The 16377-nt window shown below is 47.7% G+C and overlaps 1 protein-coding gene across 2 annotated transcripts in view; it reads left to right on the top strand.

Moving 5' to 3' along the window:
- The window catches only part of REEP1 (receptor accessory protein 1), a 118535-nt gene that overhangs the window by 55455 nt on the left and 46703 nt on the right, over nucleotides 1–16377 (top strand). The window contains exons 3-5 of one of the 2 annotated variants that reach the window (XM_084627309.1): nucleotides 4101–4177; nucleotides 9621–9741; nucleotides 11928–12062. In XM_084627309.1, coding sequence (XP_084483435.1) covers nucleotides 4101–4177; nucleotides 9621–9741; nucleotides 11928–12062 — 333 coding nt within the window. The remainder of the gene's footprint in view (nucleotides 1–4100; nucleotides 4178–9620; nucleotides 9742–11927; nucleotides 12063–16377) is intronic. The other variant, XM_084627310.1, reaches the window with a different exon arrangement.

Raw genomic sequence — 16377 nt, 5'->3', positions numbered from 1 at the left:
CATGACCCACAAAGGCCCCTTCTGTGTCCCAAAGGGGCTGTACTGTCTGTCATAATCTTGTTTTCTATCTAAAGTGTACTGAATACTGCAGAGCCTTCAGGTATTTACTCTTCAAATATCTGAGCATCTCAATGATGATAAGGCCATTTCCATGTCTTGGTGACAGCTTTGACGATTATCTTAACGTGTCCTTAGCACAATGTCAAGCTGTGACTTGGAGAGGCTCTTGAGATTCTTCCAGTCGAGCGTTTCCCTTGGTGAGATTAGTTCTTTATATCCGAAAGCATTAACTTGTCGTGAGCATTGTAAGTAAACCAGATGAGGGCTGCCTGACGTGCCAGGTACTTGCAGAGCTGACTCTGCTGCACCACTTCAGCTATATAAATCCCCTTTGATGTGCTGGCAGTTCAAATCACATCACCTAGCAGTGGCTAGCAATGATAGTCTCCATTTCGAGAACACATTTCATCTAAAGGCCTGGTCTGCGCTTGGAAGTTGTTTTGTTATAACTATGTCAGTTAGGGGTGTGCTTTTTCTTTAATCAATATAGTTATACCAATACAAGCCCTTGGGTTAGGGTTGCCAGGTGTCCGGTTTTCAACCGGTTCACCTGCTCAAAAAGGGACCCTGGCACTAGCTTCAGTCAACACTAGCTCCGGTCAGCACCGTTGACCAGGCCATTAAAAGTCCGGTTGGCAACGCAGTGGGGCTAAGGTAGGCTCCCTGCCCAGCTCTGCATAGCTCCTGGGAAGTGGCCGGCATGTCCCTCTGGCTCCTAGGTGGAGGGGCGGCCACGGGGGCCACATGTGCTTCCCCCACCCCGAGCACCAGCTCTGCAGCTCCCATTGGCCGGGAATGGTGGCCAATGGGAGCTGCGGGAGCGGTGCTTGCAGGTGGCTGCTCCTCTGCCTAGGAGTCAGAGGGCCATGTTGCTGCTTCCTGGGAGCCACCCAAGGTCAGTGCCGCCCAGAGCCCGCACACCGAGCTTCCTCCCGTGCTCCAACCTCCTGCCCCAGCTTGGAACCTCCTCCGTCATGCAAACTCCCTCCCGGATCCCGCACCCCCTTCCACACCTCTGGCCCCGCCCAGAGCCCCCTCCCACACTCTGAACCGCTCGGCCCCAACCTGGAGCCCCCTCCTGCACCCCAAATCCCTCATCCCCGGCACCACCCCAGAACCTGCACCCACAGCCCCACCCCAGAACCTGCACCCCCAGCCAGAGCCCACACCCTCTCCCTCACCCCAGTCGCCTGCCCCAGCCCGGAGCCCCCTCCCACACACCAAATCCTTTGGCCTTCGCCATGAGCACCCCAAACCCATCATCCCCAGCCTCACCCCAGAGCCTGCACCCCCACCCCAGAGCCCATATCCCCTCCCACACCCCAACCTCCTGCCTCAGGCCGGAGCCTCCTCCCACACTCCGAACTCCTGCCCCAACCCAGACCTCCCTCCCACACTCTGCAACCCTTGGCCCCAACCTGGAGCCTCCTCCTGCACCCCAAACCCCTCATCCCCAGCCACACCCCAGATCCTGCACCCCAGCTGGAGCCCTCACCCCCTCCCACATCCCAACCCCCTGCCTCAGCCTGGTGAAAATGAGCGAGGGTGGGGGAGAGTGAGCGATGGAGGGAGAGGGGGTGGAGTGAGCGGGGGCGGGCCTCAGAGAAGAGGCAGGGCAAGGGTGGGGCCTTGGGGTGGGGCGGGTAGGAGGTGGGGCAAGAATGTTCGGTTTTCTGCAATTAGAAAGTTGGCAACCCTACCTTGAATGGATGCAGTTATATCAGTAAAGGTACCTTATACCAGTATAGCTTATTCCCTTTCCCATGTGGGAATAGTTATACCAGTATAAAGCACCTTTACTCTGATATACTTTATCCACACTTGGGCTTGATCTATACTTAATAGTTTTGCCAGCATTGCTATGTTAGTTAGGAGTGTGAGGAAATCGCCACCCCGCTTCCCAAACTGATGTAGCTGTGCCAGCAAAAATCCTAGTGTAGATGCTGTTACATGGACAAAAAGGAACTTTTGCCAGTATAGCTTATTCTGTTTGGGGAACTGGTGTAAACTATATTGGCAAAAAAATTATTGGTAGCATAATCTACATTTCCACTAGGGTATTGGGTGGGGTTAGCCAATGTAGCCCTCCTGACATATCTACACTAGCAAACCAAGTGTGGAAAAGGCCTGCCAGGAGTGGTACTTCTTAATTATTCTGGTTGAGTTACCATAGTACACCTTTTTAGTGTAGACAAGACCTCTGACTCTTAAAGTACTTCACTGATATTGTTTAATGAAGCTTAATAGCACCCCTGTGAGGTTGCTGAGACTTACTCAGGGGAGTTGGTCAAAAAATTTTGTTCACAATATATTTTTCAACAAAAAATGGCTTTTTTAGCAAAATGGAAATATCCATGGGAAATGTCACGATTCAACGACGTGTTATTGGAAAAACATTTGATTTGTTTTTGTCAACTGAAAAATTTCAGCCAGTCAGGCAAAAATTTTCAGTGAAACAAAGAATGTTCGCCCAACTGGTCAAACATTTTGATTTTTGGTTGCCAAAAAAACAAAACAAACTAAACAAACAAATAACCAAGAAGTTTTCAGCCTGGCAGTTTTTCAATGAAAACTTTTTTTAAAAATTCATCTTTATCAAATTCATCACTGGGGGGTGGAGAACGCATTTTCACCACTGAAATGCAGCTGCCTCTGGGATGTAAGGCAACAGCCCTACAGTATGCTTTAAGATGGGAAATTAAGAATATTGTGTCCATCTGTGCTGTTGGCGGTATGTTAGCTGGTAGGCTTGTCAGCCCAGGAAAAAATGGTTGTTACCCCTGAATCCGTTTCAGGTCCCTGCTTCAAGATGCAATTTTCCATTCAAACACCCAAAATGCATGAATAACTCAAAGCAAAGCAATTCCCTGACCAGCACAGGCTGAGGCCCTTGCCTCTCTCAGCCAGCAGAAAGAAGAAGTGCCCTTCCCTTAAATCCTTGCAGGGTCATGTAACAGACAGGTAACCTTTAACACTTTCCTGGCTTTTTTTAACCCTGTCACAGGCCATTTAGGTAAGGTAAGTATATTTTGTCTAACTGCAAAGACATCCCTACTCTTATGTCACGTACCATGGGATCTCTAATGACCACAGATGGTTAGGACCTCGGCTATGTACGTGTAACCCCCACCCAGTCAGTATGGCACTCTGTCCCCCTCTCGTCATGGCTGGGCCGTGTACAGAGGTTGATGAGCCTGCTACAGCCTTGACCTCTGGAGCTAAAAGCCTCTATTGCCTAAGCTAAAAGACCCACCTCTGTTAGCCTTGGCTGCAGCAGGCTCACCAACCTCTTTCTGTGGCCCCGACCACTAAAGAGGCACAAAGCACCACACTGAGTGGGTGTGGGTTACATAGGTCATCTGAGAGAAGACACCTCCAATAGCACAGCTCCTTCTGTCAGCAAATTTGGGTGTGCTGGAACTTACTCAGAGGGAATCAAAAGCACCCTTTCCTTCCTGCAGTACTTAGAGGTCACTTGGCGATCTCCCATCCATGTATTGACCTAACCTAACCCTGATTATAGGCCATGACCAGATGGGATTACCGCACCAGGTAAAGTGATAGCAGGGTTGCACTTGCATTTGCAGATGAAGAGGGAAGTTATATGGCATCATCTGTATGTTCTAGTGTTATCAAACTGTCTAAATCACTATCTCAGTCGGACAGCAATTCTACAGCAGAAACTCCTCGTGGAATACGAGCAGCGAGTCTGACTACTTGGTCTTTTGGTCGGATTGATCATAAAGGACAAATTCCTTCTTCACGTGGGTTTGTGCATGACTCTGATTTGTGTTGTGGACTACACCTATGTGACTACTTGCTGCGTGACACCTGGCAAAGCCCTTAAGTTCTCCATGCCTGCACAACAGGGTTCTGAGGCTTTCTTGTCAATAAGCATATCACCAGGCAGCTGTGGATGGGCTGAGCTTTGGGATCCTCAGGTGAAAGGTGCTCTCCCCTAAAAGAGTAAAATACCATCACTGTACATTTGTGCCTTCCTAGAACAACACGGTTACAAAATATCTGATTTCTCTTCACAGGTCAAATGGATGATGTACTGGATCATATTTGCACTCTTCACGACAGCCGAGACTTTCACAGATCTCTTTCTTTGCTGGTGAGCGTCAGACCGAGGTGGGGCATTTGTAATGAGATAGGGAGGAAAACAGAAGGGTTTGTAAGGGAACAGAGCTCCAGAGAGAGGATTGTAAGACTGTGTCATTTCCTGTGCAAGGGGTTGAATGTCAGGTGCATGGCGTGTTTTGCTTGGAGGACCAGCACTTCCTCTCTTAGCGCTGCCAGGTTTAGGGGTTGGGAAATACTAACGTCAGGGGAACTGCTCGGGTGCCTGTGAGAAAGCAGTTGGAACTGGAGAGAGTTTGACGAAGGTCTGTCACTGTCAACAGAGGATGGCTGAGCCAGCAGCCCTCTTCTGCTGTGGACACTGGTGCAGGTGTTGGAATGGAGACAGGCACATGGAAAGAGTGGAATGGGTATGTGAGAGAGGAGAGGTGAACATGAGTGAGGGGAAAAGGGAAAAAGGGGAGAGAAAGGGATAGGGGGAAGGAAGAGATGGAGGAAGGAAGAAGGAGGAGGAAGATACAAACAGGAATAAGACAAACCACTTTAACTTTTTCCCTTCTAAAACTTTCTAATCCCTAGGGTAAGCAAGTTTCAGAGTAACAGCCGTGTTAGTCTGTCTTTGCAAAAAGAAAAGGAGTACTTGTGGCACCTTAGAGACTAACCAATTTATTTGAGCATGAGCTTTCGTGAGCTACAGCTCACTTCATCGGATGCATACCGTGGAAACTGCAGTAAACATTATATACACACAGAGACCATGAAACAATACCCCCTCCCACCCCACTGTCCTGCTGGTAATAGCTTATCTAAAGTGATCATCAAGTTGGGCCATTTCCAGCACAAATCCAGGTTTTCTCACCCTCCGCCCCCCCCCCACACAAACTCACTCTCCTGCTGGTAATAGCCCATCCAAAGTGACCACTCTCTTCACAATGTGTATGATAATCAAGGTGGGTCATTTCCAGCACAAATCCAGGTTCTCTCACTCCCTCACCCCCCTCCAAAAACCACACACACAAACTCACTCTCCTGCTGGTAATAGCTTATCAAAAGTGACCACTCTCCCTACAATGTGCATGATAATCAAGGTGGGCCAATTCCAGCACAAATCCAGGTTTTCTCACCCCCCCTCACCCCCATACACAAACAAACTCACTCTCCTACTGGTAATAGCTTATCTGAAGTGATCATTTAGTTGGCCATTTCCAGCACAAATCCAGGTTTTCTCACCCCCCCACCCCCATACATACACAAACTCACTCTCCTGCTGGTAATAGCTCATCCAAAGGGACCACTCTCCCTACAATGTGCATGGTAATCAAGGTGGGTCATTTCCAGCACAGATCCAGGCTTTCTCACCCCCTCCCCCCCGGGGGAACACACACACACATAAACTCACTCTCCTGCTGGCAATAGCTCATCCAAACTGACCACTCTCCAAGTTTAAATCCAAGTTTAACCAGAACGTCTGGGGAAGGGGGTAGGAAAAAGCAAGGGGAAATAGGCTACCTTGCATAATGACTTAGCCACTCCCAGTCTCTATTTAAGCCTAAATTAATAGTATCCAATTTGCAAATGAATTCCAATTCAGCAGTTTCTCACTGGAGTCTGGATTTGAAGTTTTTTTTGTTGTAAGATAGTGACCTTCATGTCGGTGATTGCGTGACCAGAGAGATTGAAGTGTTCTCCGACTGGTTTATGAATGTTATAATTCTTGACATCTGATTTGTGTCCACTTATTCTTTTACGTAGAGACTGTCCAGTTTGACCAATGTACATGGCAGAGGGGCATTGCTGGCACATGATGGCATATATCACATTGGTGGATGTGCAGGTGAACGAGCCTCTGATAGTGTGGCTGATGTTATTAGGCCCTGTGATGGTGTTCCCTGAATAGATATGTGGGCACAGTTGGCAACGGGCTTTGTTGCAAGGATAGGTTCCTGGGCTAATGGTTCTGTTGTGTGGTATGTGGTTGTTGGTGAGTATTTGCTTCAGGTTGCGGGGCTGTCTGTAGGCAAGGACTGGCCTGTCTCCCAAGATTTGTGAGAGTGTTGGGTCATCCTTCAGGATAGGTTGTAGATCCTTAATAATGCGTTGGAGGGGTTTTAGTTGGGGGCTGAAGGTGACGGCTAGTGGCGTTCTGTTATTTTCTTTGTTGGCCCTGTCCTGTAGTAGGTGACTTCTGGGAACTCTTCTGGCTCTATTAATCTGTTTCTTCACTTCCGCAGGTGGGTATTGTAGTTGTAAGAAAGCTTGATAGAGATCTTGTAGGTGTTTGTCTCTGTCTGAGGGGTTGGAGCAAATGCGGTTGTATCGCAGAGCTTGGCTGTAGACAATGGATTGTGTGGTGTGGTCAGGGTGAAAGCTGGAGGCATGTAGGTAGGAATAGCGGTCAGTAGGTTTCCGGTATAGGGTGGTGTTTAGGTGACCATTGTTTATTAGCACTGTAGTGTCCAGGAAGTGGATCTCTTGTGTGGACTGGACCAGGCTGAGGTTAATGGTGGGATGGAAATTGTTGAAATCATGGTGGAATTCCTCAAGGGCTTCTTTTCCATGGGTCCAGATGATGAAGATGTCATCAATATAGCGCAAGTAGAGTAGGGGCATTAGGGGACGAGAGCTGAGGAAGCGTTGTTCTAAATCAGCCATAAAAATGTTTGCATACTGTGGGGCCATGCGGGTACCCATAGCAGTCCCGCTGATCTGAAGGTATACATTGTCCCCAAATGTAAAATAGTTATGGGTAAGGACAAAGTCACAAAGTTCAGCCACCAGGTTAGCCGTGACATTATCGGGGGTGGGGGGGGGTGAGAAAGCCTGGATCTGTGCTGGAAATGACCCACCTTGATTATCATGCACATTGTAGGGAGAGTGGTCACTTTTGATAAGCTATTACCAGCAGGAGAGTGAGTTTGTGTGTGTGGTTTTTGGAGGGGGGTGAGGGAGTGAGAGAACCTGGATTTGTGCTGGAAATGACCCACCTTGATTATCATACACATTGTGAAGAGAGTGGTCACTTTGGATGGGCTACTACCAGCAGGAGAGTGAGTTTGTGTGGGGGGGGCGGAGGGTGAGAAAACCTGGATTTGTGCTGGAAGTGGCCCAACTTGATGATCACTTTAGATAAGCTATTACCAGCAGGACAGTGGGGTGGGAGGGGGTATTGTTTCATGGTCTCTGTGTGTATATAATGTCTACTGCAGTTTCCACGGTATGCATCCGATGAAGTGAGCTGTAGCTCACGAAAGCTCATGCTCAAATAAATTGGTTAGTCTCTAAGGTGCCACAAGTCCTCCTTTTCTTTTTAGGGTAAGCAAGTGTGTTACGTGTTCCTCTCTGTGCCTGCTCCACAGTGGTTAGGAGTCTATTAGCCTGTGATGGGATGTTAGATGGGGTAGGATCTGAGTTACCCAGGAAAGAATTTTCTGTAGTATCTGGCTGGTGAATCTTGCCCATATGCTCAGGGTTTAGCTGATCGCCATATTTGGGGTCGGGAAGGAATTTTCCTCCAAGGCAGATTGGAAGAAGCCCTGGAGGTTTCTCGCCTTCCTCTGTAGCATGGGGCACAGGTCACTTGCTGGAGGATTCTCTGCTCCTTGAAGTCTTTAAACCACGATTTGAGGACTTCAATAGCTCAGACATAGGTGAGAGGTTTTTCGCAGGAGTGGGTGGGTGAAATTCTGTGGCCTGCGTTGTGCAGGAGGTCAGACTAGATGATCATAATGGTCCCTTCTGACCTTAGTATCTATGAATCTATTGCAGTCCCAGTTGAGAGAGCTGCCATCTTGGCCGATACACTGGGAATTGAACCGGGAGCCTCCAGAGCTAAAAGCATGAGCTACTAAAGCTTGAGCTAGAGATCCAGGGCTTTCTGGCAAGGGCTGTAGCAGACTGATATTCAGGTTGGGTACAGAAGGGCCTGCAACACACACTCCACAGTGGGTTTCAATAGCAGGAGGTATTACTTGTTCCTGCTCTGTCCTTTTCCTTTGGGATAGATACTTGGGTGTATAGGAGCACAAAGGAAAATGACATTCTTTGTTTGCCAAAGGGCCGAGCCTGTGCACCCTGCAGCTTCCTCCCAGTCTGTTCTCATGTGGGGGGTTCGGAGGGGAGGAACACAGGTCATTGTTAAAGTGGAGTGTTAAGGTCAATAGAGGCTTTGGGTGCTCAGCACTTCTGCAAATCGGGCCACTGGCACTGAAGTGAGGGGGAAAACTCCTGTTGGGTTTGGACTAGGCCTCTTAGGTAGGTACCTAACATCAGGCACATTTTGACCACTCTTATACGGCCTGATCCAATGCCCATTGAAGCCAATGGAAACTGGAGAAGTGAATGGGCTTTGTGTCAAGTTCTTAATCCTTACCCATGTACCTTACCAAGGGCCCAGACCTACAAGGTGCTGATCACCTGCAGGGAGCACTCTTTTCAATGGGAGTTTCAGGGAGCTCACCACCACACAGAATCCGGCCCAAAAGGAGGCATTATATTGGTACTTCAGTGTGTCCTTAACTCATTGGGTCCTGATCCAGGGGGTGTGACTGCAGCTCATATATGGGCCTGAGTTAGCTGTCGTCGAGCTCACTTGGGTTCCAGAGATGACGATGCAGCAGCGCACGCTACGGTGCAGGTTAGCCACACAAGTCACTGTGTGCGGTTCTGAGCGGGCTTGTACAGACTGTGCTGCTGTGACTTCACGCCGAGAAGATTAAAGCTAGCTTGGGTCTCCCATGACTGCAGTGTAGACATTCTCTTAACTGAGGGAAATGAGACACGTAAACCATCTGCAGAAAACGCAGAGGACAGGTTAGATTTTTAAAATTCTCTGTGTTAAGTCACGGTGCTGCTAGCAAAACAAAATGGAAGGACATGTGGTTATAACAGGAATGTCTCTGATTATTAGTAATTGTTATTCTGTGTATATTACAGTAGTGCCAGAAATCCCCAGGGAGGATTGGGCTCCATTACGCTGCACACTATAGAAGCACAGATAATGGGACAGCGCCTGCATAATGTGAAAGGAATGGTGGTTCGAGTCCATGATAAGTGCCATCTAACTGCAGAAAGGCAGAGAGACGAAAGGTGTATAAATAAATCCAGAGGCTGGTTTGCTGGCTGCTGGTGGGTGTGATAGGTAGTGTTCTCTCTGCACCCCAGGCCTGTAAGGGCTGGGAACAGTGCAAAGAAAGCCTCTATGGCCCCTTTGTGCATACCGCACCCCTTGTCACTTAATTAGTTCTCGGGGTTCCTATTAAATAACGTTGCTGATACCTGGCTGCCAGAAAACTTTGCATAGCGCTCAGCCAGAGTTTGGGTGTGAGTGAATGTGGAAAGAGGGTGGTAGATCCTTAGGACACTCAGGTAGACAGAAACCAGCCTAGGCTCTGAATCTGCCAATTGCTAACTGCCTTGGGCTTCTATTATCATCAGAGAAGCAGTTACCATGAATTTATGTCATCTTTGTTTTCCCATAGGTTTCCATTCTATTATGAACTGAAAATAGCTTTTGTAGCTTGGTTGCTGTCTCCATACACAAAAGGCTCCAGCCTCCTGTATAGAAAATTTGTACACCCAACACTGTCTTCAAAAGAAAAGGTAATTACAGGTGTTCATGCCCTAACTGAGTGGATGGCTCACAGCGGTGGAATTAGTGTGTTTACCGTATGTCAGCTGTATCAACGGCTTTCATCTCAAGAAGATGAGTCACTGCTTTTTCTTTTATTTATTTTTGTTCTTTGATCTTCTCTTTGGTTTTTTTTTTTGTATCAGCAGCTGCTGAGCTCATTCAGAATAACTTAACTACGTCTGGGCATCAGAGAACCTAAGAGGGTGGGATACATGTATTTTGTTTTCCCTGAAAATACCACCCTGAAAATAGTCCTTCCTTGCATGACAAACTTCACAGTGTTGGAAATGCTGACTGAATGTAGCTGGGGTGACAAGGTGGGTGAGGTAATATCGTTTATTGGACCAACTTCTGTTGATGAGAGAGACAAGCTTTTGAGCCACACAGCACTCTTCTTCAGGTCTAGGAAAGGCACTCTGAGCATCACAGCTAAATGGAAGGTGGAACAGATTGGTTAGCATAAGTATGTAGCACATATTCTAAGGGACTTCTCAAGGTAGAGTGGTCCATTAACACCTCTGCAGTCATAGGACAAAAAGAGGGGATTAGTGGGTTACAGATAGTTGTAATAAACCATAAATTCAATCTCTAACTCAGGCCTGATCTACACTACAGAGATAGGTCGACATAAACTAACTCTACACTACACATCTACACTAAAGTAGATGCACAGGGAGAACTGCGGAAAAGGATCTGGACCACAAGTGGACCACAAGCTAAATATGAGTCAACAGTGTAACACTTTTGCAAAAAAAAAAAAAAAAAAAAAAAAGCGAACATCATTCTGGGATGTATTAGCAGGAGTGTGGTAAGCAAGACACATGAAGTAATTCTTCCGCTCTGCTCCACGCTGATCAGGCCTCAACTGGAGTATTGTGTCCAGTTCTGGGCCCCACATTTCAGGAAAGATGTGGACAAATTGGAGAAAGTCCAGAGAAGAGCAACAAAAATGATTAAAGGTCTAGAAAACATGACTTATGAGGGAAGATTGAAAAAATTGGGTTTGTTTAGTCTGGAAGCGATAAGACTGAGAGGGGACATAACAGTTTTCAAGTACTGTGACAAAGTTCCTCCTCTGCTTTGGTGGGTCCTGCACTTATTGGCGGATTTGCTTGCCTCAGGGATTCATGGCTGCCCTCAGTTTGGCCACTTTTGCTAGTGACTCAAACCTGCTGTTCACTCAGCTAACCTCATCACTGGCCAGCGTGGGGAAAAGGAAGGAGAACAATTCCCTCAGTCTCTGCTGGTCCGCCTAGTGGGTCGGGGGACAGGCCAGGACCTTCCCCTCTGGTGGGACCCAGAGTGCAGGTCAACTCCTCCTGTATCCAATAGGGAGTTGGGGGGATGGGGAGAACCCTAGCCCACCCTCTACTCCAGGTTCCAGCCCAGGGCCCTGTGGATCACAGCTGTCCATAGTGTTTCATGTAACACCTGTGTGACATCTACAACTCCCTGGGTTACTTCCCCATGGCCTCCTCCCAATACCTTCTGTATCCTTACCACAGAACCTTCCTCCTGATGCCAGATAGCATTTGTACTCCTCAGTCCTCCAGCAGCACACCCTCTCCCTCTCAGCTCCTTGTGTGCCCCTCACTGACTGAAGTGAGGTCCTTTTTAAACCAGGTGCCCTGATTAGCCTGCCTTAATTGATTCTAGCAGCTTCTTAATTGGCTCCAGGTATCCTAATTAGCCTATCTGCCTTAATTGGTTCCAACAAGTTCCTGATTGTTCTGGAACTGCCCCCGTTACCTGACCCAGGGGAAAGGGACCTGCTTAACCTGGGGCTAATATATCTGCCTTCTATCACTCTCCTTTAGTAGTGGGTGGGCAGAAGCCCGGTCACCTCCTGGATTTTTTATTTTAAGAAAAAAAAAATCACTCTCCTGTAGCCATCTGGCCCGACCCTGTCACACCACTCAGACTTGTAGGCCCAATTCTCCACTCACAGAATAAAAGCAACTCCCAGAGGTTTCAGTGGAAGCTACTGCTCTCCTGCCATCCTCTTTTCCTTTTCAAGTACTGGCTGTACTCCAGTTGCTGGGAAGGAGGGAGGGAGATGGCCGCGTCTATGAATGATGGCCTGACCCTTGAGAGAGACGGCAGGAGGTCTGAACTCTTCCCTCTTGTGCTTTTTTTTTTTGGTCTTGCATGACAGGAAATTGATGACTGCCTCGTCCAAGCGAAGGATCGGAGCTACGATGCCCTGGTGCACTTTGGGAAGCGGGGACTGAATGTCGCAGCAACAGCAGCCGTGATGGCAGCTTCCAAGGTAACAGCCAGGAGAGCGCAGGTCATGGCGGTGCCGTTAGCCTCTCAATTGGGTCTGGGTCCATCATCTATGGTAACAACACAGCAGGGCGGAGAGGAGGAAGGCGTGGGGGGGAGTCCAGAATTCTTCCAGTTGTTACGATCCTGCCTTCCAGCGTCCTGTTCACCAGCCTCATGGGTGCGTCTTGGGATGAACACATTATGCAAGACCATGATGCTGTGGGAGTGAATGAAGGGGGTAAACGCAAGGGGCCAAGCTTTGCCTTCAGGTCTGCGTGAGGGCTTCTGCTGAGCAGGATGCGGAGCAGCACACTCTAGCCTTATGATGATGTACAATTAGATTTCCATGAGCGATACTGATTAATGATACCCAGGAACAGTTACTACTCCAGGCTGGGAAATTGCTTAATGGCTCCTTTGAGGAAAAATTAAGCTCAGCTGTCCAGTTATTCCCTGCCCCCTTTCACAGGAGAAAGCACAGAGTAGGACTGAGGAGGGAGCCCCCACACCAGGCCTGTTGTTTCATTGGATTGTTAAAAAGGCTGGTTAACATTCTCACCTCTAATTTGGATGCTAATATCAGACCAATGAAATCTGAGGCTTCTGAACATTAAATGACCAGCTGCTGAGGTCAGGAAGGATCTCTTCTTTCATACCTTGTACAGCATCATATGATTGACTACGTTCATTATTATGTTGCGTGAAGGAAAGATCACTTTCCTTTGAAGCAGCAGATATTGGTCACTTTTGGAGACAGGATGCTGGATGTGATGGAGAAATGGTCTCATCTGATCCTTAGATGGAAAGTGCTCTAGATATGCAAAGCAGACACCCACATTGTTCTGTATTGCATCTGTACTGTTACACCCATGCCTAGTGCTACAGCAATATTGAGATCTGTTTTAAATGTGCAAAAGCCAAGAATGCTTATTTTGTTCCCTGCTCACAGTTGTCTGTTTCTAGATGTTGAGCTGACGTGATGCTGTATGTGTGAAGGTCCCTACAACACCTCCTCACAACAGTGAGACATTTGGCTGACACCTTGGCTGCGCCAAGGCCTTTTATGCCACTCTAGCAGCATAAAAGGGCCTTAAAATGGGCAGCAGCAGTCTACTGAGAGTATCACTGTCTCTGTACTGCCTTTGCTCCCAGCACGTGGTGTAGATGCACTGATGTCCCTGATTCCTAGGCACTACGTCTGTCTCTGCTTTCCAGGGCCTGCAGGAGCACGTTGGAAGCAGAGTACAAGTTAGAGCAGCCATGAGGCTGCGCTGATTTACACTTGAGGCTTGGCAGGGCCCTGTCCAACCCCAGAATATGGCCTAAAACCTTTGTGCCCCACCTCTCCCTCCTTGCCCTGAGCACAGGAACAGAATAATTGAGCCTTGGGCCCTTTCTCTTGAGGATCAATGAGTGTCACTGTCCTACTTGCCTCCTTTCTGCTCCTCAGGGATTTCTCTTGAAAAAGAATCTGTCTCTCTAAATGCTTGTTCTCTACCTTGAGAGGATATGTACACAGCTCCAGAGGTAGCAGGAGGCTGGGTGGAAGGGAGGCTGGAGACGGCCATAGAGAAGAAGGTCTGCAGTGAAAGAGCGGGACAGAGTAGTTCTAGGGATGATAGTTTTCCTTGATCTAATGGAGATCCTTGTTCAGTGTTAGAAGAAAGTATCTCCTTCTGTGATTCTTTACCATTGTCACACCTTACCTTTGGTTCTTATCCTGCCCCTGTCCCTGCAGTATCTGAGCACCTCACAATCTTCAATCCTCACAACACATCTGTGAGGTAGAGAAGTGCTATTGTCTCAATTTCAGATGGGGAAATGGAGGCACAGAGAGGCTAAATGAGTTGCCCAGGGTCACAGAAGAAGTCGATGGTAGAGCATGGACTTGAACCCAAGTTTCAGGCTTGGGCCCTAACCACTGAACCATCCTCCCTGTCTGCGACATCTTGGAAGGCCTACTCCTAGGAACAACACTTTAAATTAGGCTAGTACCCATAACAGGTAAGAAGTTTTACCTCGCTGCTTGTTTTCAGAAGTGGGAGAGTGGTTTAATGGCTAGCTCAGGGGATTAGTTTTGGATCGATTTGAGGCATTTGTAACAAAACAGTCACTCTGTTCTATTCCTGACTCTGGAAGGGAGTTTAATCTAATGGTTAGAGTAGGGGATGGAGTTGGGATTCCTGGGTTCTGCCGTCAGTTCAGTGTTTGGCCTTTGACAAGCCACTCACCTCTCTGTGCCTCAATTTATTCACCTGAAAAGTAGGTATAATACTTCTCTGCATTCCTAGGTGCTGAATTTTAATGACTTAATTATGATCTGGAGAGCATGTCAGGATGACAGACAGTGAATAAAACCAAAATACAGCTGTCATTAAGGGGAAATGTTTCTCCGCACCCTCACACCCAAGTTTAGAAAGTGCCCTATCCCCTATTTCAGTGGTCGGCTCCAGGACTCACACTGGCTTGTCTCCCCTAGCCTTTGGAAGGTGATAGCTAATATGTATATGGAGACAAGGCAGTTTGCCTTTAACACATGTTAAACTGCTCCAGTTGAAGCCCAAAGCCGAAGTTAGGCCCCCAAATCCATATTTCAGCACCAAAATAAGTGGCCTAGCTTTCAGAAAGGCTTAGCCCCTGTGGAAAATGAAAAGGAGTACTTGTGGCACCTTAGAGCCTAACCAATTTATTTGAGCATAAGCTTTCGTGAGCTACAGCTCACTTCATCGGATGCATACTGTGGAAAGTTTAGAAGATCTTATTATATACACACAAAGCATGAAAAAATACCTCCTCCCACCCCACTCTCCTGCTGGTAATAGCTTATCTAAAGTGATCACTCTCCTTACAATGTGTATGATAATCAAGGTGGGCCATTTCCAACACAACTGCTATGGGTACCCGCATGGTACCACAGTATGCCAACATTTTTATGGCTGATTTAGAACAACGCTTCCTCAGCTCTCGTCCCCTAATGCCCCTACTCTACTTGCGCTACACTGATGACATCTTCATCATCTGGACCCATGGAAAAGAAGCCCTTGAGGAATTCCACCATGATTTCAACAATTTCCATCCCACCATCAACCTCAGCCTGGTCCAGTCCACACAAGAGATCCACTTCCTGGACACTACAGTGCTAATAAACGATGGTCACATAAACACCACCCTATACCGGAAACCTACTGACCGCTATTCCTACCTACATGCCTCCAGCTTTCACCCTGACCACACCACATGATCCATCGTCTACAGCCAAGCTCTGCAATACAACCGCATTTGCTCCAACCCCTCAGACAGAGACAGACACCTACAAGATCTCTATCAAGCATTCTTACAACTACAATACCCACCTGTGGAAGTGAAGAAACAGATTAATAGAGCCAGAAGAGTTCCCAGAAGTCACCTACTACAGGACAGGACAGGCCTAACAAAGAAAATAACAGAACGCCACTAGCCGTCACCTTCAGCCCCCAACTAAAACCCCTCCAATGCATTATTAAGGACTTATCCTGAAGGATGACCCAACACTCTCACAAATCTTGGGAGACAGGCCAGTCCTTGCCTACAGACAGCCCCTCAACCTGAAGCAAATACTCACCAGCAACCACATACCACACAACAGAACCACTAACCCAGAAACCTATCCTTGCAACAAAGCCCGTTGCCAACTGTGCCCACATATCTATTCAGGGGACACCATGGATTTGTGTTGGAAATGGCCCACCTTGATTATCATACACATTGTAAAGAGAGTGATCACTTTAGATAAGCTATTACCAGCAGGAGAGTGGGGTGGGAGGAGGTATTTTTTCATGCTTTGTGTGTATATAATAAGATCTTCTAAACTTTCCACAGTATGCATCCGATGAAGTGAGCTGTAGCTCACGAAAGCTTATGCTCAAATAAATTAGTTAGTCTCTAAGGTGCCACAAGTACTCCTTTTCTTTTTGCGAATGCAGACTAACACGGCTGTTACTCTGAAACCTGTGGAAAATGTGGCCTTACAAAGTAGAGAAAGGAAAGGTCCATCCCGTGTCCTACTTCAGCTGGAATTACAGGACAGAAATAGATGCTAAGGTATCTGGGGCCCCTCCTCAGCTGGTATAAATCAGTGTAGCATCTGTTGACCTAGGTACGAGGCTCTAGCCCTAAGCTTATCGGGTGCAGGCCCAGTTAAAGTGAGAAATGGACCCAGATCTAAGTACTCTTGAACTTTGAGACATGCCCCCTTCTTTTCCTTTTCTCTGGTGGACAAACCGTGTCCCTCACAGACCAAGATGCTATAAGCACAGGCTAGAATATACGTACCTCCTCCTTAGCTCAGTCAGATTCTC

This window comes from Lepidochelys olivacea (assembly GCF_965140295.1).
Source record: "Lepidochelys olivacea isolate rLepOli2 genome assembly, chromosome: 4".
In the NCBI taxonomy this organism is placed as follows: Eukaryota; Metazoa; Chordata; order Testudines; family Cheloniidae; genus Lepidochelys; species Lepidochelys olivacea.
Note: the sequence above shows the minus strand (reverse complement) of the source record. Positions and strands in the feature narration are given on the sequence as shown.